Source organism: Parambassis ranga, chromosome 1 (genome assembly GCF_900634625.1).
Source record: "Parambassis ranga chromosome 1, fParRan2.1, whole genome shotgun sequence".
Lineage (NCBI taxonomy): Eukaryota > Metazoa > Chordata > Actinopteri > Ambassidae > Parambassis > Parambassis ranga.
In genome coordinates this window covers 9586745-9613208 of record NC_041022.1, presented here as the reverse complement: position 1 = coordinate 9613208, position 26464 = coordinate 9586745, and the positions used below count along the sequence as shown (strand labels likewise).

The 26464-nt window shown below is 42.6% G+C and overlaps 1 protein-coding gene across 1 annotated transcript; it reads right to left on the bottom strand.

Moving 5' to 3' along the window:
• Window positions 1-1346: 1346 nt before the first annotated feature.
• On the bottom strand, window positions 1347-26464 carry suclg1 (succinate-CoA ligase GDP/ADP-forming subunit alph). Its single transcript, XM_028416248.1, has 9 exons — window positions 26374-26464; window positions 23546-23646; window positions 13469-13585; window positions 13084-13296; window positions 12666-12723; window positions 12121-12204; window positions 9451-9602; window positions 5418-5606; window positions 1347-1761 (listed from the first exon to the last, which is right to left on the bottom strand). Exons 1-9 carry the CDS (start codon window positions 26405-26407, stop codon window positions 1735-1737), a joined length of 975 nt encoding a protein of 324 aa, XP_028272049.1. The 5' UTR covers window positions 26408-26464; the 3' UTR covers window positions 1347-1734.

Below are 26464 nucleotides of genomic sequence, written 5' to 3'. Positions count from 1 at the left end.
ATTTAAAAAGCTTCCGTGGGAGCAGAACGGACTGTAACCTTATCTCCCCCTCTTTCATTTTCTCCCACTCGGTTTAATTTCACCTTGTGTACAGTAATGAGGTGTTAATTTAACCTATAGCTTTTTGTTGGGACGTGAGTTTGTCTTAATCAGAGGCTACCCTGAAACAACTGAATGTTTACAAGCAGTAATTGTACATTTGAGTTTGTATTTTCCTCTCTACATATAAATCTTAGATCAATAAAAAAATTTAGAAACACCTGGTGGTGAGGTACATTAACCCTTTGTGACCCATTTAGGAACCTAAAACATCCTCAACTACTTCAAGTGCAAGTCCTTTGCCTCTTCTTTAGACAGTGGTAAGTGTTTTTACTTCTTTTCAGCTTCCTTTAAATCCCTTGAGTCCTTTACATCAGCTGAAGAGTTCATTCCACACAGGTTGAGGGGTTAAGGTTGGTTCAGACACGACACAGAGGTACTCAAGCGGATGCTTTCTTTTCTCAAAGGAGATATTTTGACTTTCTGTGCATCAAAAAAATAGTTGATAAACTTTATTATAAAGTTTCTTAGGTTGTAGTAGTAGACACCTGCAGGAATATGCTTCAAAAAGACAGATTACTATGTTTGTTTCAGCAGCTATGGACACACTGATATAGACTATCGATACATTATTTGAATCAGTTATGAGTTATCAATGGGAAGAATACTTCTTAAAGCAAAAGTACTATTAGCATGGTAGCAAGGCACTCACAATTGACATTTGGCTTAGGACTGCCAGGTCTTTGAAACACATAGGTAACGTTGTAAAAAGTCTACCATGATCTTTTTGTAATCTTTGTAACTGAAGCGTATTGTGAAAAAAAATTAGCAGAGCAAGTCAAAAATTGGTGTCAGCTTCGACACCAATCTATCACCTGCCTGCAAGTTGGCGTTTGATCCATTTATCTACCGGTTCCCTTTATTCTACACACACTGACCACCTAAAGCCTTCCCGACAGCTTCTGACACTTCTCCCACTAACTTTTGTGGCTACAAATCTCAACACAGTAGGTTAAACACATGGTGATAGCTGCTTCCTCCCTTTTGAAGCCTCCTGTTGTCTTTTCTGTATGGGTTGGTGTTGGTCCAACAACACTATGGCCTCCCATAAGAAAAGCACTCTCATCTTAACTGCTCACCTGTTTCATGTAAGTTCATATGGTAGGTAATACCCTGACATCAATGTGAAGATGTGCGCTCCTCATGTCTTTCCAGCAACACTCAAGATAGATGAGCTCCTTCAATAATGACACCACATCTGTTTCTCTCATATGTCATTTGAAAGTAGAGACACAACACAGCTGGAAAATGATATGAGAAATATTTCTTATTCAGGTGGACAGCCAGTAAAATGGGTGATGAAATACATCTTACAGGAGAAGCATAACAGAACCAAACTCATCACTATGGCATCCTTTCTTGAGCTGTTGACATTGTGTGGTGGAAGAAAAGACATCTATAAATCTTTAACTTTGTGTACAATGAGTTCTTTTAGGATACCGTTAAGACACTACGTTTTATTCTTTATGTTATGTGCAAGGTAAGAGTTCATGGCAGAAATTACAATATAAACAATGTGTGTGCGCTTCGAGTTTACAGACACTGTAGGGCATATCCACCTCCAGAATCAGGCTGCTCATCTCAATTTTTCCAGGCAGGGGGGAGTAAAAGGTCAGTTGTGCCATCTTGCACAATTTACAACATCTTCCTTTTCTCGAACTCCTGTAGAGATGGACAACAGAGAAGAAGAAAAGAAACGACGTGAAATGAAGTGAGACAGAAAGGCAGACGTGAATGATTTATTCATGCAGAATTCACACAGCTCTGTTTTGATCCCATGTATCAGATCTGCTGTTGAGTAGGGTGGTGGTGGTGGGGAAGGGGGGGGGGGGGTCGCAGCGAGAGGAAGAGAACAGAGGCGGTTAGGGCTTTGGAGTGCCTGTTGTTTTTCCTGGAGAGTGCAAATCATGTAGCACGTACGTGTCGGTACGTGCTAGTTCCATTTGTCAACATTAAAACAGCTTAGTTTGTGTGACTGATAGAGGCTACACATCTCTTAAAAAATCTGATTTATGTGAGGTGGCGCTTGCCGTGTTTATCAGCTACAGACCAACCATGTGACTATAAATGAGAAAGCATTATGTTAGCCATTAGAAGGGATGTTGCTATTTACATATTCAATTTGGGAAATATCACACAAATCGTAGGATGATAGAATACGTCGTTCCCTGAGAATTTTCCATTCCACGGGGGGGAAAGTAACTTAATGCAAATGTCATTTATCAGGTCCACAGAACACACAAGTACTCATGCACATGTTGGCCCACACCTCTGGGACTTGTTGATACCTTAAGGTCTACTGCCACCTTGAGGAAGGAAAAAGACTCCAGTTTTACAAATCATCTGAAATGCTGGGGAGGCAACCTAACTATCTAACCCTGACTTTTTGAGAAGGACAACATGAGAAGGGAGACATTTAAATGGAAGGGGTGCAACCACACAGCTGTGTCCTTGCTCGTGAGTTCTTTGTTTTACAGATCAGGTTGGGTTAAAAGGGAGTTCAGTAAATTGGAAGAAAGCTGTGGAGGAAAAAAAGGATTTAAAAAAATGGTAATCAAATAGCAAGAGTGACAGCAGAAACCGTAGGGGGGCCGTGTTGTGACATGAGTAGACAGATGCTGTGTTCGCCAGCGGCAGCAGACAGGAAATCAGAGCACTAAGCTAAGAGCTGAGGTGTTTGTAATGGAGAGGGGGAAAAAAAAAACACATGCCCGACAAGTCGAAGAAGAGGGGAGGAAGTAAAACGAGGAAAGTAGAGGTTGCCACTCAGAAGCGACAGGTGAATACCCCTGGATTGAAACTGAGGAGGGTAGTGGAAAACATTACGAGAAAGTGAAGCCAGACATTTTAAAAGCAAAGCAGAGGCCTGACACACCTGGGCCCAGATATATGAGCAGTGCAGACATCGTAAATACGGTCGGTGTACCACCTTCAGCTTTTGAATTTATTACACAAACAAAATCTTCAGATTAAGTGCTTCTGTTTATCTGCACGCATCTGTGAACGCAAGCTTTACTCTCTGAATATTAAGCAGGATGGGATAATACTGTTTATTATGAGAAGCAGATATTTTGTAAACAAGTAAAAGGTCATAATTATTCCACCTTGCATGTGAATTAAGTTCTTCTCAGATAAACAGAAGTTTGCTGCTATCTTGCCTCTTCACCAGAAGCCCTGCAAATTTAGTGTTTTAGTGAGTTATAGAGCCCGACGTGAACACACACTTCTCTGTTATTACTGCATTAGAAAGATTTCCAAATGTGTGTTTTTGCCTTTTGGTTTGTTCTTGATATTTCTTCTTGAACTTTGACCATCACTTAATCGGTCCTGCATATTTATTCCTAATGATTACGTTTCCAGGTGTAACGGAACAAGAGCCAGTAGGAAATATGTGAATGTAAATAAAATAATTTAGCTAATGTAAAGCAGTGTTAAAATGTCACCACAGAGACATTCATCACAGCAGACCAACAGGTTGCGACCAATCAAAGCGAAGCTTAATCACAAACACTGGAGGACAATTTCCCTGGGGGACCTTCTCAAAGGGATTAATAAAGTATATTATAAAACACTCATAATAAAATCTGTATATAAATTAGCAAGATGAAGATATTTCTAGTTTTAATATTGATCTGGTTGATGTCTGATCTCTGTCCTCTTATCGCCTGTTTAGGCTATTCTTGTTTTTCCTTTGTTGATGGTTTCATGTCCTTATGTTCTAAATTTAACCCAGAAAAACTGATGTAATGACCCCCTTGTGGTACATAATGCCTTGCACATTTGTCAGTGCTGAAGGAACAAAGTGCTGTCAGAGTGGAATGAGTGTCTGAGGATGAAACGTGTTTGTGAACTCAGAACACAGAAGCACCTCCGCCAGAATGGCAATCTAGACAAAGAAGCTCATTCAGCTTGAGTTTTTTATAAAAAAAAAAAAACTCCCCTGGAGCTGTATCCATATATGTATCTGATTGAATATGATTGATTAGGGATATGCATGTGTGCTGCACTTTGGAGAACATGGTGGTCAGTGGCTGCACTAGCCTTCTCTGTCTGCCTGAAAAGCTGAGACTAGGGTTGTCGTCGTTGTTCCTATCCCGCACCCGCCGCATTATGTCTACTCGCTTCTCTTATGTGTTATTACTTCGATTACGGCGGTCAATGAGATTAACAGAGATGTATGGACACAATGTGCAGCAAAATGAGCAACCACGCAGCACGTTTTTCATCATTACACACAATGATTATGAATTAAACTTTGGGGGCAAAAAGTCATGTAAATCTATATCTGCGTGCACTAGTGCCAGCAGTGGTAATGAAAGTATAAGATGATGAATGGGTGTAATACATGCTTTCAGTTTTTATACATCTTGTTACCAGTGCCTCCCTAGAGATAAACTGAAATAAAGAAGCAGTGGTGCCAAGTCAGCCACTGTCAACACACGTTTACTCATTTGTGCCATTATTTACAGCATATTAAAAGTTCCATATGAACTTTACATCTCCAAGAAAAAAAATCCTTTACCCAATAAAGTTTCTCATATTTTACCTGCCCTGAAAATGAAAGGCGGTGCTACGGGTCACCAGGACATAACCATACAGAAGCATTACAATAGTGTTCTATTGAGATAATACTACTACAGTGGCTACACATGCTAACTCTAATTAGCTTGCTTGTAGATCAACTAAAATTTGTCTGTACTTGATTTTTATAGTACTTTCAAAGGTTAAGTAATCTTTTTTTATTTGAAAAGTTCTAAATGAGACCATTATTTAACAGTATAAGCAGAGTTCCCTAATTTCTAATTCTCAATGTAACATTACCTGACATAAAACATTTAAATAAACAACAAAACCCCTTTTACTTAACCCACTAAGATCTGGTTATTGTCTGCAATCAATTAATTCTGCAGTAGTCACAGATATTCATCTCTGATCAGCCAAGTATTTTAGCTCCATTTGCAGCACTCCTAACTATGGTGGGTTGCTTATTAGGCAGAAAGACCTCTTTGCATTCATTATGTAGTTCAGGATTGGTATCAACTCAATGTGTAAGCACCATATAAATGCTAGATGTTTTTGAGACAGAACTTATCATGACTACTGTACGTATAAAGGTTCATTTAATCATCTGTAGCACTGTAAAGTAAGTAGTAATGGTGTTATAAATTTGTAGATGTGTATAACGAACAGCATTCCTCTAATGTGACAAGAGAGGGGGAAAAGTAACACTACAACAAGAAGATCAAAAATGTACTTTGTGTTGTTCCTGATTATCATAGTCTGAGTCTTTGAATATCTAATAGGGACAGAGAGCTCACCTTGAACATGGTGCTGCCCAACTGAGCAGGGGACATGCTGACTACAACTCCCGCCGACTGGAGAGCTGCAATCTTCTCCTTGGCTCCGCCCTTTCCACCAGCAATGATGGCACCAGCGTGGCCCATCCTACGACCGGGGGGAGCGGTTAGTCCGGCGATGAAGGACACCACGGGCTTTGAATTAGCACCCTGGAAAACAAAAAAAGCAAAACATGACCTTAAAAGGAGGTGAAGATGGGCACAAAGAAGGGTAACCTCAAAGGAATGTGAGGAGAGGAGCAAATTTGGTGTGGAGGGGGTTAAAAAACAGAGAGAATTAGTTTTCTGCAGCTGCATTGTATTCATTCATTAGAAATTAAACACCCCGTGTCCTCCTATTACAGAGTCCCACAGTAACAGGCCTGTCTAACCAGCCATCTCTGTCTCAGCCTGCATTATTAAAACAAAGGGTCAATCAAGTCATTTAATTGCATGGGCTGGTGTATGACCAGATAGGAGCTCAGGCTCCGGCCATTTCATATCATCTCATTTCTGAAATGGTAATTAGTCATGCAGGCACTGATTAGCTCAGCGCCTGTCTATGCTGCTTGCTCATTGATGGATGTTACATTCAACAGTTAAGATCATTTCCAAGGTGAAGAGAGCTAATATTTCATCTTCGGCAATAACATCACAGCCAGCAAGAGGGACAGAGTCTGTGTGTGCGTGCATGCACACGTACAGCAGCTAATATGGCATACTTAGGAATAACAACATAATTGCAGAGGACGGCACAGTGTGAGCGCGCACACACACAAGCCCTCTCTGTGCTTTCTGTGGAGGCTGTGGCTCATCTGGCAGACTGTGATCAGAGAGTGAATGTGGCATGTTTTTAACAGCCAAAGCAACACAGTGAGGTCCTTCAAAGACACCCACTTCTACAACCATTTCAGCTCCAGATTCAGACCTGACACTGGCAGAAACAAGATGGCCACTACTACATAAACTAACTGTGACTTTTGGTAATTAAGACTAGCAGGATGTGTATCAGCCATAAAAATGTTAGGGACCTTGGCTAAAAATGCACCACTAATGAGACATTAACACTTGCAGTTAACAGGGAAATAGAGAGAGAGAGGGGAAATACCACTTTAAAGAGCACTAACTAAGTTACGAGCATCTGTTCTGAGCTGAAAAATGTAAGCTACAAAACAAATTAGTGCAGTGCTCAGAAGTCAAATCACGTTCTAAATAAACAAAGCACCCTCATGTGAATCAAGTCTTAAATCTACCTAAAACAAAAGGGGTTTAATTACTCTATTAATCCCCTACCTCCCTGGGCAACAAGTAACAATTCATACAGGGAGGGGAGTCATACTGCTATTCGCTTTACCAGTCTTTTGTCTTCACACTGTTAGCTGTACAGATTTATTACCTCAATTATGAGACCAATAGGGTAGTTTCCCCATCTGTGTGCTGACATGACTGGGGGAGAGCTTTGTTCCATAAACACAAAACAACCTGCTCTAAAGTGAAGATTTGCAACCACAAGGTAACAGTAAAGAGCCAAACTGTGATGATTATACACCCTTATAAACATGACATTGAGGCATGAATAACAGAACAGGGTGTGTGTGTGTGTGTGTGTGTGTGTGTTGGTGACACACACCAACACCTTTCTAATGTCAGACTGCAACCTGCCTTCATTTTCAGTGTTTTTTTCCCCTTAGAATTGTAAGGGGTTTAGTTAAGGTCGGTAGAGATAGGCTGGGCTATAGGTCAAGAGGCTGAAACGGGGGGTAAAAAATACAATAATAATATATACAATAATAGTCACAGTAGCTTAGATGCCAAATACTCAGATCTACTTCATATACACAAATCAAATTATAATATGCTTACACTGTGTAAAACCTATTTCAGACTTTGAGCCTTTGAGGCAATGATAGGCAGAACTTTGATACCACTGATGTTTTTTTAGCAGCAATAGCAAGCATCACCACTGATGAAGAAGGCTGAAATATGCTCTGCATCATAAAATCTGACAGAGTAGTCAAGTGGGAAGTTCAAGTTTGTTTTCCTGAATTTTACCAATTAAGGCGTCAGTGGACGGATGCTAAGCAGTAACTCAACTCTAACATTGATGGATAGTAAAATCAATACTTCCTCACCTGTTGCTGTAATATGTCTTTCTCAAATAGAAGTTCGATATATTTAATGTTGCATGATGCAAATCAATCATGACACTCGATCTTTAATTCGAGCTTTCAATACATAAAGCGTCCACTGTGGCAGAATTTGTCAAGTTAATGTGAAAGGCTGCACCTTCGAAAATATATTTCCCTCAGTTAACTTCTTACAATGAGTAATGCTGCTCTATAATGACAGGCAATTTTCTGCCAAACAGTGTTTTTTTTTTCCAAATGAGATATTTTAGTCTTTGTTGTGATGGCTGTTTTTGTCACCCTGATTTGAAGTGGCTCAGTTGGAAAAAAGTGATGACAAATACAGCCATTTGTTAGTTTATAAGCGACACCTCGCTAAAACTAAAGTATCCCTGCTATTAAAAAACAAACCTTTCTTTATAAAGATTTAAACCACTTTAAGGTTATTTAGGGGTACACTTCATGCAGAAGTTCTTCATTGATAAACATTTCTGAGAAATAATTCAGTGAGGATGTTGCTTTATCCTAATTGACCGACTGGCCCACTTCTAGAAGACTTCTGTGGGGCAGCTACACTGGCAGTCATTCATGGATGTACCATGCCTCTAGGAGGTGATTATGTAAAGAAATCAGTTTCTCGTGAGAGAAGACAAAAAGCAGATGTGCCTCTGCAACATTCTGTAACACATATCTGATAGAAAACATAGATAGAAAATAAGCTTTAAGTCAACATAGACACTGGCAGTAGCTGCTCAGTTGAAAAATATAATTTTTTCAGTATCAACTTTCGATTGTCTTAAAAAAGGGACAATCTAAAGCATCTGTACTGACTAAAAAAGCTGATTACTCATATTGAGTTCACCTGCTGCATTGTTTACATGCTGGACTTCACATTATTACCCCATGATTGTAAGGCCTTTTTTAAGTATACAAGTGAGTTGAATTCAGATGCATACAAATCAAGAAAACTTCAGATTGATTCGACGTAGAAACAATGTCTCCAGTCATCTTTGTGCTGCTCTGGACTATTAAAAGCAAGGGCTAAGACCACTATTTCATATAAGATGTTCTACACAATTGACTTTCAACTGGAGATCTGCAGCTTACTCCTACGCTCTAATGGGTTTTTTCAGGAATGTGTTTCATTTGAACTGTCCCTAGCTGTCAACACTCTGGATGATTGGGTGGGGTGGGGTGGGGGGGGTGTTTGTACTTTATTTGTTGAGTGAGAGAAGTTATTCTCCTGAGACGCTAGCAGGAGATTTGCATGCATTAGAGCAGCCGAGGGCAAATCAAATCCATTTCTCAGCTCAGGAGCGCCATAAGCACGCACACATAGACAGAAACAAACACATTCACACTGAAAAATTAACAGGCTAAAAGTAATCTGTGAGTTGCAAAACACCAAGTTCAGCCCCGCTTCAAGTTAAAAATGCCAGTGACAAGTTCTCAGCCAAATTGCTACATAAGCCAATCACCACCCTACGGTTCCTTTTTTTTTTTTTTACATGTGGGCATCACAAAAGATTCACCACTCATCAGCACACCTGATTTCTAGGACATGCCCTGTGAATCATACCTTTATCCCATCTGTCACTCTTTATCTCTCTCACACAAATTACATGGACACAGGAAAGTAAGAAAGAAAGCCTGAGGCTGCGATCAAAAAGAAAGGACACGTTCATAGCTCCACTTGGTTCTAAATGTAAGCTGTTTCCAGAGTTCACTCGAGCTGACAGATTTGAAAGGGCATAACTGAGAGCTAATTCAGAAAAGGATACATTTTTTATATGAACAGATATATCTGCTGAGGTGAAGCGCTGTAGGAGATGATATTACGAGGAGACTAAAGTGAAATACTGGGTGTCCACAGTGTGTTAATTCCTTACAGTGTTGTGCTGTTTCAGGTACTCTGCGGCGTTCTCCTCTGCATTCCCTCCAATTTCTCCAATAAGGATGATGCCCTCTGTCTTGGGATCTTGCAGGAACACTTCCAGACAGTCTATGAAGTTTGTCCCATTAAATGGATCTCCGCCAATACCTTGAAAGAGACAAAGGAAATACCTATTATTGTACTCAAGATTTCCAAAAGACGATGCCTATGAATATTTGAGAATCTCATGTTCAGCCAGAGCACCAGGTCAATAGATAAGAGCAGGATAGAGGGGTTGCATTACTTGAAGTTCCACATCAAACATTAAATGTTACTTGAGTAACTGAGTTTTTCAGACTTATGTCTGCTTTTGTCCACCTTAATGGATAGAAAATAAACAGATAGTAAATACAAAACTTAACTTTTAAATATTATCATATTGGTCCCACACGGGAAATTAAAAACGTTTCCACCCCCGTTCCCTTTAACCACGTGCAAACATGGTTTGTAATAGTTAGTACACAGGTCAATAGAAGTTTTTGCACTATGAACCAACATTACGTCTTTCTTCTTTTTTACAGAACAAGATATGTTCATGTTATAACTAGATATTACTAGATATTACTATTATAGGTTTCTATGTTGTTATAAGGTGAAAATATCTTGTGATAACCTAAAAAACATGTTGTTATAACAACAAACCATTAATGTTATGTGATATTAATTTTTTTTTTTTTTTTACATAGGTTTTGGTTTTTACTAACAAAACTATTTCTTTTTATCATCTAAATGTTCAGCAGCATGTCAGCTTTACCCATCTGCCATTTTAGTCTGGGCAGGTACTGTAGGTCAGTGTGTTAACCACTGTGTAAGAACCAACTGAAAAACAGTGACAGAGACCCAAACCTGGAAGATACTGTAAAGCCTTACAGGTCTAATGGTCATGTCTGAGAATTTCTATCTGTAATATGGTGGACATTTAGAGTAACACCATATTTTTAAATTTTACTTCAATTATCCTAAACCACCTTAACTCTGTATGGGAGCTTAACACCTTTCCTCTTTATATCCAAGGAACATGGACTTTTGCAAAAAGGGTGCAATAATCATTTTCAAGAATAATTTCCACTAGGGCAAACCTCCACAGGACAAATCTTCACAGACAGAATGTCACCTAAATTTATATTCGTGCCATTAAAAAAATCCTGGCAATACTGAGGGGAAAAAAAAATACATGAATGATAATCAAAGAGAACCACATTACCAGAAACAAAGATGACAGTGAGTTTAAATATTGTATTAACTGTAATTTGCTGTAGCCCCTAGGTCACGCTCAAACTGACAAAGTCACTGGCTGGGCCACCAATAAACCCTCTTAATGAACTCTACAATATTTAATACTGTTGCGTCTCAGGCTTTATGAAGTCTGGCTTCAGGATACTCCATAATTAAAATGTCTATTTATAATGAAGCCAGCTTGTTTTTTTCTATTTAACGCATATGTTGAACTAGCTCTTCAATATAGATTTTCTTTTGGCAGAAAAGCTGGTCAAAATATTTATCATCATCAATTAGTTAATCTTAGTTTTGATGTAATTAAGAAGTGTGTAATTATTATGTCCCTACAAATCTCCTAGATGTCCTGATGTAATTTAAAATGAATATCTCTAACATACAGTATGTCCCATCTGTAATTATTAGATTACAGAAATTGTATTACCTACAATTTAATATATGTCTTCTACATGCATTGAGAAAACATTTATTACACATACAGAATTCATATAATAGTCTTATCCATTTGAGATGTTTAACTCCATCACACATTCTACTCACCTGGTTTGTGCCTTAAAAGATTGAAAAGAAAAAAAAAATCTAATTTACCTGGTCATGCTATCAGAGATGAAAAACACTCACATTAAAATATTTTTGAAAATAGGCGGAAAGTTTTCGCCTGCATCTGAACTACTCAGTGGGTCTGTTCAATCTCAAGAGGGCTCTTCAAAGATAGCAGCAACTTTAATTCACAGATCTGAGAGAAATATCCCAAGCACGGATGAGATCAAGTTGGTAAGTACCTTTTTTAATATAAAATGCCTGTGCCATTCACGGAAATGTATTCACAGCAGATGGATTTTAATGAAAGGTGAACGTAAGGTGTACAGCCTTACTTGTTTTTAGTAAAGACAGTAAAACTTATTAAAGTGTATGTCATAACATTAATCTGTAAAAGGTGACCATAATGATTTTAACAAAAGAACACACATAATAACATGAAACCATATTCTTCATCTGAATGTTAAGCTAGGGCTACAACGATTATTGGAGTACTCGAGTAATATTCGAGGGCAAAACGCATCGACAACTAATTTATTAATTCAATGACTTGTTAGTGACTTCATTTCTGGCTAGTGGCGTAGCGGGATGATTGGCGTTTTGAGTGCGAAAGGCCCTGGGTTCGAAAACCAGGCGAGCTGTTTAGAGATGCCATCAACACACACACACACTATGGCATTTACGTGTGATCTGATTACTTGAATAATCGCAAAAATAATCGGCAAGTACTCGGTTATCAAAATAGCTGTTTTTTTGAGACCTTAGTTTAAGCTATCGGTAATTAATTTATTGGTGTTTGGATATTACAGTAAGGGCCAAGTTACTGTGTGCCAAGTCATTGGGAGCTTACCAATGCAGAGTGACTGCCCAAGGCCTACTTGTGTAGTTTGGTGTACAGCTTCGTATGTCAGGGTACCCGATCTTGAAACAATACCTGCCAAGAAACATTTTGGGCTGTTATTTCTTCAACAAAACACGTCACCAAAGCATTTCATTCAAGGGTAACAAGGGGTTATAAAGTGCAGCCGTCTGAGTTTGACTGAATTGTTTTATCATGACAGCAAAAAAAAACCAAATCAGTATCATAACTGAGCTCTATAACAGCTGTTCTCTCTGTGCTTTAATGGCAGCTGATTTACTATAGAACAGACTTCCTTTAAAGGTTCACTGGCCAAAAGCAGTATGCGCTGCATATCAAGCTGTCAACAGGAGAAGTTCACTGTAGGATTAAAATATAGCGCTGTAGTTAAAAAAGGTTTGCAGTGCCCCCCTGCCCCTCCCCCTCCCTTTGTCTTGCACCACACTTCAGCCATTTTAAGATTGCTGCTGGGCTCAACAGGTGACTAAAATAACTGCAAACTACACCCTGATGCATAAACTAAAAAAGATTCTCACCAATTCTTCCTTTCTTGTGAATGTGTCCAGGCATGATGCCAATCTTGCATTCCCCAGGCTGCAAAAAAACACATTATTTTTATTTAAAAAAAAAGTACATAATCACATCTAGACTACAGTCTATTATCAAGAAAATAACACTTGAAAGAATAACATTTCTCTTTAATGACACATAAATGTTTCTTTTTATGAACTTATAAATGTAAATTTTGCTTCCCCCATTATTTAACCTCAATAATAGACACTACTAGTGCTGCCAAAAACACAGAAACAAAGCAATGGCTTTGGTTTTACACAGCAGAATATTAATGCATTAAATATTAATTACCCATGGAGCTGAAAAAAATAATCTGTATTTTCAGCCCCCTCAGCCATAACAAAAACAAATGTGTGTCCTTGTGTGTGTGTGCTTGCTTACATTGATGACTCCTGGGCAGTTGGGGCCAATGAGGCGGGTGGTGCCTTGGCGCAGGAGCTTATGTTTGACTCTCACCATGTCCTGCTGGGGGATGCCCTCAGTAATGCACACCACCAAGGGGATCTCTGCGTCAATGGCCTCAATGATGGCCGCTCCCGCGAACGGAGGAGGTACATAAATCACTGAGGCATCTGCCCCTGTGCCCTCCTTTGCCTGGAGAAAGGAATACAGGTACTGATGGTGCATTCAAACTAGAAAGTCTAAAGCTAGGAAATAGTGCCACCTAATGTTTCTTTAAAGAAAATCATCTGTAAAGCCTCTCAATCACAGGATGTTTGTTGAAAACCTGATCCGCACACATTTAAATTTGATAGAACGCACATACCTCCTTGACTGAGTTGAATACTGGCAGGCCAAGGTGCGTCTTGCCCCCCTTGCCAGGAGAAACACCTCCGACTAACTGGGAGCCATAATCAAGAGCCTGCTGACTGTGAAATGTTCCCTGCAAGTGAAGAAGGAAAGAGGAGTTAGTGGGTGTAATGAGGTGGGGTACAGCTGCTTTTAAAGCGTCAACATTGAGATATCATTGCAGACGGCGAAGAAGGGGGAAATATGCTGCCAAGCAGGATTAATCACCTGTCCCACTGAGTGAAAGAATGAATACAGCAGTGAGTCTGGATTCTGGTAACGGGATGAAAGTACCGGTGAACATATTCAATGAGAACAAATCGAAAAGTTCTTGACAAATGAATAATGATCTAAGCTTAGTTTAATCTTCTTGTAGAAGATTTGGAAAACAAATCAAAAGCAGCTTTGGACATTCTCCAAAGCAGACTGTATAATATCTCCCAAGGAACAGAGTTTACTGAAATATCTGACATATTGTCACTTTCTTTCTGGCACTGAAGAAGTCTGTTCATATATTTTAAGCCATTCTGAAAAAAAACATAACACAATTTTACATTTTAGGAAATCACTTTCAGGTGCCTTAGGTTTAAACAGATGTATCTTAAAAGACAGAAAATACATACTGTCCTGTACTGACGTGTAAGCTGCAAGAACAACTTCTCCTACACATTTAGTATGTGTGCACTGTGACATTAAGTTTTACTTTATAACACAATACTATAACTAAATATGATGAGGTGAATCCTGTGAAATTTTCCATCACCTCCCCGAGTTAGTTAGATGGTAAATGGTCTGTACTTACATAGCGCTTTTCTATCTACTCTGGTACTCAAAGCGCTTCCCACTACTTCACATTTACCCCTTTCACACACACAAGCACACACTCATTTACACACCAGTGGTGTAACCACTGGGAACAACTTAGGGTTAAGTGTCTTGCCCAAGGACACATTGGCCTGCAACCAGGACAGGGAATCGAACCACCGGGTGGACAACCACCTGAGCCACAGCCACCCGTGCTTGATAAGGAAAAGAGCGGACAAAGTTGGCTGCTGCTAATTTTTTAACCTTATAAGGTTACAACTCCCAATACCTTAAATTCCATAGGCTGCTGGCCAGGCCCTAAGGCCCTAAGGCCAAAAGGAAAATAAGAAGAAAGGGGGAGGGGCCCCCTTCTGTTGGTCACAAACCTGAGTTCCAAAGCACACTGGCTCCTTAAGAGTGGTTTTATGATTACACCATAAAAAACGTACACATCTTAATACTTTCACTGTACTTGACTTACTTCAATGTCTGTAATTCTTAAAAACACTTGTAATTATGTAAACGCTACATGATACATGATAATAAGTTGCTAATGCCATTTTTTTCAACACATTACTGGTCACTCCTTGTAATTTAAGAATTATGACTAAGGTAAGTGCTAAAAAGTAACAAATGTCCCTTAGCAAGGACAGGGTGCTCGCCTTGGAGTAATGTTGGCTTGTTCCATTTGTTAGATATTAGAGGCTGGTGGTGATCATAAGTAGATCCTGGATATACTCCTGTTAAGTTGCCACTCTGAACACACTTTTCCTGACTGACAGTTCTTTAAAAGTCCAAAACTAAACACAGACTCCCACTTAGACCTTGAACTGCTACGATGAACAGATACTATATTGATCCACAGAGGGAATTTAAGTAAACAGGTAGGTAGGAGTTTCAATTCTGTGTGATACTTACTGAATGACAAACACAGAAACAAGTACCGGTATATCTGCAATAAATATAGTGCTGTTGTGACTAATTGTAAGTCTATATTAAGCCAAGTTGTGAATTGAACTGCGAACCTCTCAAATCTTACAACCCCAACGGCTCCAGACGGGGCTTTAAATTTTATTAATAGACCCCAAAATTGAAGTGTTGTATCAAACTTACAGAGTAAAGACATTATGTTATGTATATATATTAAGCAAGAGTAGAATAACATTGATTTTTCTGACCTTAAAGCTAATGAAGGGGAACAAAAAGCTTGAAGAAGGATGCATTTATTGCTTGCTTGATTCTGATTTTCAGCCGAACAAATTCAGTGAGTCTGTATTCAGTCACTTATTACTGATGATGCTAAAACAATGTAGATAAAGAAGCCAGGCTCCTAGCTACAAGTGCCAATAAATGACCCTAATGTAAAGATGATAACTAGCCTATTAAGAGACATTATAAGCAATGAATCAGCATTTCCTCTTCATTTGTAATATACTCCTCCACTCTGCTAACTTTGCTGTTCTCTTTCATAGCATTCGTTTCGTGTCTCACTATGGGAGAACGCCCCCTGCGTGATCCCGACAGAAGCTTTAATTACACTACACCAGCCCTTGGGGCTGGTATCAGTGACGTCTATGTCAGGAGGGACCGCCCTCCTCCTATATAATAGGCTGACATAGCTTCAGTCGCCATTCAAACACCTCTTCTCGCTTCTCACAGAAGCCTGATGACAACTGTGTTACTGGGTGCCTAGCTAAACTGCCCACTGATTCGAGTGAAAACTCGGTCACCGGGCGCTTGGTCCCACACGACACGGTTGCTTCACAGCTGAAGAATAGTAGAAATACTATTCCACGCTATCGGTGAAAGTAGAAATACTCTTGCCTCAAGTAGCAATACTTGTCACAGCCGAAGTAGCGATACTTCTGCTAACAGCGGGTGCGTTAGCATCGTCTGTAGGTAGCAATACCACTATACAGCTCACGCTAATAATACCCACAGCAGGTAGCGATACCTCACCACACGCTAGCCAGGAAAATAGCCATATTTCCCTGAACACAACCAGTAGCTGCACAAGCTAACGCTAGCGCCCTTGAACCCTATGCTAGTCATGGCCACGGCTAACAACCCCGCTGAAGTCGGGAAAAGCCCAAAGCTTTGCCCCTGCGGCAATAAAATGTCTAGCTGGGACACTCACCCCGTGTGTGCAGCATGTCTGGGCGTACCTCACGCGCAGGCGGCTATGTCCTCCACGGACGATTGTATCCACTGCGCTGCTTTCCCACGCAAGTTGCTCCGCCGACGGCTAGCTCGCCAGGCTAGTTTGTCCGGCGGTGACCCACTGCTGTCGGAGACAGCCTCGCCGCAAGGCGGGGTGGATATGTCGGGTGGGGCGGCTGAAGCGCTGCCGCCCGGGCTGAGTTGGGCAGACGCAGTTCCCCAGACTGCAGACTCCTGTTTCCCGTCAGAGGAGGGATGGGAGAGCCTTATCCGTGTCGACCCGAGACGAGACGCTGATGACGAGGAGGGAGAGTCTGCCGACTCCGAGCTCCTGTTATCAGACGGTGACGAAGAAGAAACTAACTTCAGCGTCACCGGCGGGGCTGCAAAGCCGGGCGTCGCGATGGGAGAAATCCCTTCGGCGCTTTCTCCCCTGGATCTCGACATGCAGGACATGTGCAAACGTGCCGCTGTAAGGCTCAACATCCCGTGGCCCACGGTTCAAGCCGAGGAAGTCAGGTCTCGCTTTGATGGCAAGAAGCTGCCCAAAGCAAAGAAGACGGGGAAACAAGTGCTGCCAATTTTCCCAGAGCTGCTTGATGAGATAGCGGCTACGTGGAAAGCTAAACCATACAGCGAGAAACACCCCATCTCGGGGAGCTCCCTGTTGGATTGCGAGGGGATGGAGGCTAACGGCATCCGCCAAATACCTCCCATTGAGCCGCTGGTAGCGACACACCTTCACCCGAAGACGTCCCTGTCCTCCTCGGTTTCATCTTTTCCCTCCAAGACAGACCGCTTTCAGTCCAGCCTCACTGACAAGTGTTATAAGGCGGCGGCTCTGTCGACCAGAGCTCTCAACGCCTCCTCTATCCTGACGGCCTACCAGGCGGAATTAGAGGAGGACATGACGGCTAAACCAGATAACTCCCTGTGGGAAGAAATCTGCGTCATTACGGACCACGTCCTTCGCCTCCACAAGGTGGCTATCCAAGCCACGGGAAGAGCCATGGGTCTTATGGTCCTGCAAGAGAGAGCGCGCTGGCTGGGGCTCACCAACCTCACGACTAAGGAGAAAGAGGAGCTCCTCGACACTCCGGTCGTCCCTCATGGGCTCTTCGGCTCGGCTGTTGCCTCCATGCAGAAGAGATGTGAGGAGAAAAAGAGAGATGATGAGGCGCTGAAACTTTGCCTGCCGAGGAGGGCTCCACCTGTTACTCCCGGCACTTCGCGTCAGTCATATGCTCAGGCTGTCTCTCACCCGGCTCCTGCTTATCGGATCCCCAAGGTGTCCAAGACGCAGGCAGCCCCTCCAGCCCCTAAAAGCGCCGGCAACCCATGGGCTAGGAAGCAGTCTCCCCATGCTCGGCAAGCCGCTCCACCACCTCAACCCGCTACCGCGACGGTGAGGAAGAGGAAGCGGCAGGCCTGACCGCTTCTCCCCAGGTGGAGGGCCGACCCAGGCTGCCCCCCCAACGGGTCGCCCTGCCCTTCTCCAGCTCAGTTCCAGAGCGGGTTCTGCGGGACGTTGCCCGCATAGAGTGCAGCACTTGGGCCGGTGTTCATGTTCGAGTGCCCAACAAACACAGACAGCATTCTCAGTGTTGCACAAGCACTTCTGTCTTGCACTCTGTAATAAAACAGTCCAATGCGCATCCAGGCAGAGAGCCGAGGGCGCTGTTGACTATGACTATGAAAAAAATGCAGAAAAAAGATATGTTAAGACACACAACTATCTTCTCTGCTATAACACAGCCCGCGGGGACCAACATCCCCGCGGCTGTGACGCGGTCCGCCCGGGCACCTCCATGCAGCAGGCAGGAGTCACCGGGGCGGATGGGCGTTGGGTGTTACGCACCTCGACCTCAAGAGGGCGCCAACGTACCACATATGACAGAGTTGCCGGTCAGCCCGCTTTCTCTGCACACAGAGAATTGGGCGGCCTGCACACGGTCAGAATGGGTGTTGAGAACCGTTCAGAAGGGTTACAGACTTCAATTCAGAGCCGTTCCACCTCATTTCAAAGGGATGATTTTTTCTCATGCTCAGGGAGAATCCGCAAACATTCTCCTAGAGGAAATTTCCACTCTGAGGGAGAAAGGAGCAATAAGAGTTGTCCCGCCCGAGGAGGCCCACAGCGGGTTCTACTCGAGGTATTTCCTGGTTCCAAAAAAGGGGGGGCAGGGGATGAGGGCCATCCTGGACCTCAGAGCCCTGAACCACTATTTAAGGAAATACAAATTCAGGATGCTGACACACGCCTCTCTGCTGCGTTTCGTGCGGGCAGGCGATTGGTTCACATCTGTCGACCTGAGGGATGCATATTTCCACATTCCAGTGTATCCTCCACACTGGAAGTTTCTCAGGTTTGCCTTCCGAGGGACAGCATACGAGTTCATGGTGCTGCCGTTCGGCCTGTCATTGAGTCCCAGAGTGTTTGTGAAATGCACAGAGGCAGCTGTAGCCCCACTCAGGGAGAGAGGCATCCGCGTGGCCACTTACATAGACGACTGGCTTGTCGCAGCCTCTACACCCCGAGAGGCGGCCCACCATACAGATGTTCTCAGGGAACATCTGGTGAGTTTGGGGTTTCGCCTGAATATGGAAAAAAGCATGTTGACACCTTCTCAGTGCATCACCTTCATAGGCCTGACTTTGGACTCTCTCCAAGGCAGAGTTTTCCTGTCTCAGGACAGGGTGGTGGCAATGAAAGGATGCCTTGCACTGTTTCACAGGGGCAACACAGTCACACTCAGACAGTGTCAGAGGCTGTTAGGCCTGATGGCCTCGTCTGTGGTGGTGATACCCCTGGGACGCCTGTACATGAGAGGGCCTCAGCGTTGGGTAGCCTCCCTTGGCCTAGATCCTCTCCGAGATGGTCATCGACGGGTGAGGGTTTCTGTGGACTGCTCACTGGCTCTGCGCCAGTGGAAGAGCCCAGGGTTTCTGACCCAGGGGGCTACCATGGGAACTGTTTCGGCCAGGAAGGTGATCTCTACAGATGCCTCTCTCACAGGCTGGGGTGCTACACACGAAGGGAGGACAGTGAACGGGAAGTGGGGCCCTCACATGCGCTTCACCCACATAAACTGTCTGGAGCTGATTGCTGTTCATTTGGCTCTAAAACATTTCCTCCCCTGGCTGCGGGGACACCATGTCCTAGTGAGGACAGACAACTCCACCGTGGTAGCCTACATCAACAGGCAGGGAGGCTTGAGATCTCTGCGGTTGCATGCGCTGGCACACAGACTGATAGTCTGGAGCAATGTGCACTTTCAGTCACTGAGAGCGACTCATGTTCCAGGCGTACTGAATTGCGGGGCGGACCTACTCTCCAGGGGGATCCCTCTATATGCAGACTGGAGACTTCACCCAGAAGTGGTGAAGCAGATTTGGCTGCGGTATGGACGGGCGGCAGTGGACCTTTATGCGTCAGCGGAGAATGCCCAGTGTCCGCTGTTCTTCTCCCTGCACGACCGAGTGGCTCCGCTGGGGATCGATGCACTGGCACACGAGTGGCCACGTGCTCTCCTGTATGCTTTTCCCCCAGTGGCTCTCATCCCTCCAACTCTGGCCAGAGTGAGGGAGAAGGGGCTGGTCGTAATCCTGGTGGCTCCGCACTGGCCAGCGAAACACTGGATGGCGGAGATTTACCAGCTTCTGGCGGGCACGCCTTGGCAGCTGCCATTACGCAGGGACCTGCTATCCCAGGCACGAGGGGAAATATTTCACCCTCACCCAGAGAGGCTGGCTCTGTGGGCCTGGCCCGTGAGTGGTTTAACCTGAACTCAACAGGACTCCCAAACAGTGTCATTGAGACTATTCAATGTGCTAGGGCCTCATCGACTAGGAAGTTGTATGGGCTTAAGTGGCAAGTGTTTGAGAGCTGGTGCTCGGAGTCCCAGGCCATTCCTTTTCAGTGTTCTGTGGGGGTGATTTTATCCTTTCTGCAGGACCTCATTGAGAAGGAAAAATCTTTTTCAACCATCAAGGTGTACCTGGCGGCAATCTCTGCTTGCCATGTTGGTTTTGATGGTAAATCTGTGGGTCGACACCCTCTGGTGTGTCAGTTCATGAAAGGTGCACGACGTAAATTGCCGGTATCTAGGTCTCTTACGCCGTCATGGGACCTGCCCACGGTGCTGGATGCTCTTTCTGGTCCACCTTTTGAACCACTGGATCAGGTGGACTTGAAGGTGGTATCTCTTAAGACAGCGCTGCTCCTGGCCTTGGCCTCGGCTAAGCGCGTCGGTGAGGTTCATGCCCTGTCTGTGCACGAGGCTTGTACCCATTTTTCACCAGGGGGCGAGAGGGTCAGTATGCAGCCTAACCCAGCCTTTATCCCAAAGGTGGTTGGGTCTCTCTCCCCAATAGAGCTGGTTGCTTTTTATCCACCGCCTTACTCCTCTGAGGAGCATCGGCGTCTGCATACGCTGTGTCCGGTCCGTGCACTAAGGACCTATCTGGACAGGACTCAGGGTGTTAGGCAGAGTGACCAGTTGTTTGTGTCCTGGGCTAAGCCATGTGTGGGCAAGCCAGTCTCAAAACAGCGGCTTTCCCACTGGATTGTGGAGGCTATTGCTCTGGCTTACACGACCAAAGGTCTTCCGCCTCCTGCTGGTCTGCGTGCGCACTCCACTAGGGGCCTTGCTGCTTCCTGGGCTCTCTTTAAGGGGGTTTCAGCCCAGGAAATTTGTGCAGCTGCAAGTTGGGCTTCACCCCACACTTTTGCTAGGTTTTACAAGTTGGATGTTACAGTTCCAACCCTGGCACATTCAGTTCTTGGGGTAGGGTTTTCACGGGGTACAACCCACTCTTCGTGAGGCCCCTCTGGGACAGTTGTCATTTTTACAGGCATGTCTGGCAATCCGGGAGTCAGTATTTCTCCCATAGTGAGACACGAAACGAATGCTATGAAAGAGAACTGGAGGTTATGGCTATAACCATGGTTCTCTGATTAGCATGAGTGAGTGTCTCACCAGACCACCCTCCTTGCTATGGAAGCGAGGAAGAGGTGAGCTTGTTTGAATGGCGACTGAAGCTATGTCAGCCTATTATATAGGAGGAGGGCGGTCCCTCCTGACATAGACGTCACTGATACCAGCCCCAAGGGCTGGTGTAGTGTAATTAAAGCTTCTGTCGGGATCACGCAGGGGGCGTTCTCCCATAGTGAGACACTCACTCATGCTAATCAGAGAACCATGGTTATAGCCATAACCTCCAGTTTTCGCCAGTCATTATTATCGCAAATGTTGGGACAATAATTTTGAAAAATGACTTTCTTATCAAGCCAAGAAGACACAATGATGTGCACTCAATTGCACTTGCTTCATTTCTCATCCTTTTCTAATTACCTGGAGTGTTCACTGGAACTATATTTAACAACCTTTTATTATGTTGAAGAGAAAATGGAAGATGAAAAATGGAATGTGTATGAGGACAGAGGGGGGGGGATATAAATCTGTAGAGCCCACATCTCTCGCTCGTTGAATACACTTGCCAAGATATTTGTATTCTCCTTGACTGGACACAGTTCAGCTTCAAGAGTCACAAGAGTTTTTTCACGCTAAAAAAGAACAATCAATCTTCCAACAATCTGCCAAAGTCACTAACAACAACTAAGGATAGTCACGGTAGAAAGAAATGTAATCAAACTTATTGTCCCTTTAAAACTACCCTAAATAAAATAAGTGGATGGTATTTACAAGTCTGTAAAGCAGAGACAACAAACGCATTGCAACAGTAAACGTGTTTTTTTTTAAGTTTCAGCTTTTACATATAGCAGAAAACGCTTTAATCTTGACTTTAACTGAAGAGTTTTCCCACTTTGCCTCAAACTCTTTTAGCTGCTCTGAATATTCATTTCATATTAACTTCAAATGATTTTTTTCTTGGAATTGTAAATATTCTCTGTTGAATTCCTAATACAGCTGCAGTGGTCTCTAATGCCTGAGAGAGGAGAAAATAAAGCAGTCTCCTTTAAAGTTCTGAAAATAGAAGAATGTGTTCTAGAGTATAGCCATGCTAGTTGCAATGAAGTGCTGCTTATCATCAGCAGCTATGCAGACCACTATAAAAGCACTTTGACAGTTTGCTGGTCTGGAGCATACATGTATGTGTAAAGCAGCACCAAGAGGGAACGACATAAGCGATGATGTTAGAGATCTGGAAAACATTTTGCAGTTCAACGCTCTACAGTAACAAAAACTTTTCACAACTGGAAAGCATTTATTACAGTTGTCAATCTTCCCAGAAGTGGACATCCCAGTAAATTCACACCAAGGTCAGACTCATGAGAAACTCATGAGAAAGACAAAAAACTCAAGAGCTACATAGCACACCCTACAGGCCTGGCTGAGCATGTACATGCTAATGACCTTGGCAGGATAAAGACTCTTCTGACTTGAGATTCAAGTCATTCAAGACATATGCAGTGATGTGATGATTTGGGTGTATTTAGCAGCCACAGGACCTGAGCACCTTGCAGTCACTGAGTCAACTATGAAGAGGCTGTTTGGCAGTTAAGATTGCACAGCAGCATCGATGATTCAAAAATAAAGGAATCAAGGTTTTGGGACGGCCTAGTCAAAGTCTAGATCTCAATTCAATTGGAATGCTGTGGTGAGACCCTAAAACCAAAAACATCAATGAACTGAGGCAATGTTGTGAAAAAAAGGGGCAGAATTCATAAAGTCATAAAGGACACCATTACTAGAGCTAAATCTACAAGCTATTGATACATGGGGGGTACTCAGTATTGCACACATGTTCGTTATATTTTTTCTAAATATATAATTATATGGTTAAAAATGTATATGTCTGAGACAAGCAACCCATCTGGGGTTTTATGAATGAAATCGATAACAATTACATGGACATAATTAAAACATGACATGAACCTTGCAGTTAGACTTTAAACTACGTAACAAACTTTTGGAATTTCTGCTTTCTAGTAAGCATACTCATACAGAAAGCCTTCATACACAAAAAGAGAAATTCTGTGTGCACAAAATTTCGCAACAGGATTACAACAGGATTATAGTGACTTACAGTTTTGTTAACAAAAAATGAACACGTTGTCAGTACAAACCTGCTTCCCTGTGAAACCTTGGCAGATGACCTTCGTGTTTTTATTGATGTAGAGGTTCTGTCTTGATCCTGTATAACAGTGTCTGACTCCACTCTGCTGCACTAAAGGAGAAATACAACATAGATATACTTTAGGGGTCAGCTATGAATAAAATGTTTAATAAAAATCATTGTGTGTCACATGTTACATGTAGAGGAAACGTTTTTCCACATGGAAAACATTATCATCTGCACTTGAAAAGTTGCTGCATTGCTTTTACAGTTATCTTTTACTGTTGCTAAGAAACACTTTCAGATTTCCTTCAGAGTTGACAGCAAACCTTTACTACAAGTATAACCACAAACACTCTTAGATGTCCATGATGTACTGTGAATATGTTTAATTAGCTGCTTATGTTATGGAGCTGTTTTGATGACAACTATTGAAGCAATTATGCTGGCTCATTCAAGTAGTATAATGTAAAAAATGAAGGTATTTTTAGCAGGTTCTGTAGCATCTCCCACACTCAGTGTGTGGCTCAGCTCCTACTAACTCTGTCTCCAGCTGCTGCTGACAGCTGTTGTCAAATCCCTAGCTGAGACACAGTAAGCAGCAGACACATTCAGGTCACAGTGCAATTGAAAAGTTTTAAAACTACTGTCTAAGAAAGAGCTGATAAGACAAAGGAGTAAGGCTGGGCGATAAATGGATTTTATCGATTAATTTGATTTTGCCCTTTAGGATCATTTGTTTTTCATGAAAATCCATTCAAACTTCCACCGCCGATGCACCCCGCTGTGCTTCCGTAGTTTAAAGTGGGGTCGGCCCTTCCCCACCTTTAACCATGGCAGCTGGCAGAGAAGAGCTTGCCCCCAAAAAAGGCAGTTTGGAAGTGGTTCAGTTTTGCGGCATCAGACCCAAAAGCAAGCATGCCTTTCAAAAATGTTTCTATCATTCATCTTCATAGTGCTGCAAAGAACTTTTATAACACAGATGTCCCACTCTCTCCTGATTGCTCACGTCACTGCGTGTTTGTGCACGTAAGTAGTAGTGTGAAAGATCAAAGAAGTGCCGTTAATACAAGATCTTTATACAACATGCATGCTTTTGGTCCATGTCAACAAACTGGACAGACAGCTAAATGCTGTGGGCCGAGAGACAGTGGACTGTAGCCTGATGCCGGACTGAGAGTTTAGACTGCATGTGGATGAAGAGTAAAGGTGCTGCGCAGTGCACTGTGTTTTTATAATGTCATTCAATCATGATGTTGGTCCTCTGGCTTATTAGATAGCTAACATGTTAGCTACTGTCTACTAACATAAGTCCATCAATGACAGGCTGATTAACATTAAACCAAAGTAGGTTTTAACAGTTAAATACACAGTAAAAACAAGGATTTCTTATATTTGTCTCTCTCTTAACTTGATGTCCACAGCCTTATTTTTAGGCCATATCACCCAGCCCTACAATGGAGTGTTACATGACTTTGGCTTACAGATAAATCTAACAACATAATGCATCGTTTACACCATGACAGATCATGTAGACACATAACTGATCAAGCATGTTACTGTTCAGGTTCAGCAGCAGAGTGATAAAGATTTCCTATTTTGCTTGAGTGAAGAAGTACACAGTTCATAATACTTGTATAATACAATGCTCATTTAATTCAAAACAGCATTACTTGTCAGATTGAAAAAGTTGTTAAAGTGACCAAATTTTTCTTTGCAAGCCTTTTATTTGCTAACCTATGACTGCATTTTGGCAGGACCTTAGAACCTTACTTCCATGTTGTTACTAAAACAGCTTGCATGACTCTGTTATCACCACGAAGCACAACAGATGCTAAATGTGACCCAGAGATAATAAACAAACTCTCAGTAATAACTGAGAAATCTCAATCTGCATATACTTTCATAGTACCTCATAGACTAAAGATGCTCCGAATAAAAGAGCACTAAAAGCTAAAATGTACAAAAATTTACTTTTGATTCAAAAGCAATAATTCAAAGACTTGACAAGACAGATAGGGAGAGGGAGAGAGAAAGATTGATAGATAGTGATAGATTTTATTGATCCTGCAAAGTAAAGTGTAAAGGTAACATATGTCGATTTCAGTTGTGGTCAGGCTAGACAAAAGTGTCTGACAAAGCTATTCATAAACCAGCAGGAATAACAGCACCAGCAGTATCCTGTAGGACTGAACTTTGGTCTGCTAACAATGCCTCAGTCAGACAAGTTATCAATGACACTGTGCAAAGTTCAGTTGCCCACCTTAACTAAATGTCCTGACATACAGATTGATTACCTAAAGAATGCCACACCTTTGAATATCAAGTATTCTTATTTTAAAACATTGATGGTGCTAAAATGCACAAAGATGTTAGCATGAAGCCTGAAAACAAACTCACTTGAAAAGCTAACAAAACTGCTTCCAAACACAGCTAGGTCAAAACTTAAAATAAGCAAAATAGCTTTCCCTGAACGACACTTTTATTTTTGTGAAGAGGACACACAAGGTCAAAGATCAACACTTGCCTGGTAACAGGCTGGCAGGGTGTTGAAGTAAGATTTCAGGTTAGCGAAAACAGCTTGCTAGTTAGCATGCCTGCTAGCTGTCAATTAGCTTTCCCTGCTTATAGATACAGTTTTAGGCTAACGTAGCTAACTAGCTTGGAAGCAAAGGAACAGCCAACCCAGGGGGAGCTTTGCTAGTCACTGCAATGCTGCGCGAGCTAGCAAATCACGATTAATCTTCAGCACAGAACCAATGAGTACACGAGTGTATACGAAATTAAACTGTCAAATATTTCAAGCAATAAAAACCGTAGTTTCATAAAAATACTTACAAAGCAGCCTGGCAAACAACCTGCTGTGAGACATCTTCGGTCATTCACCAATGACACCCGAGGAGGAGGACCTCACTCTATGGATTTTAGC

Bases quoted from the DNA above. Each gene is read 5' to 3' on its own strand.
- suclg1 (XM_028416248.1), bottom strand. From the start codon at position 26,407: ATGTCTCACAGCAGGTTGTTTGCCAGGCTGCTTT. The intron at 13,586-23,545 runs GTTTGTACTGAC...CTTCACTTGCAG, and splicing joins AAGGTTTCACAGGGAAGCAG to GGAACATTTCACAGTCAGCA. The intron at 1,762-5,417 runs GTGAGCTCTCTG...CCATCTCTACAG, and splicing joins TGGGCAGCACCATGTTCAAG to GAGTTCGAGAAAAGGAAGAT.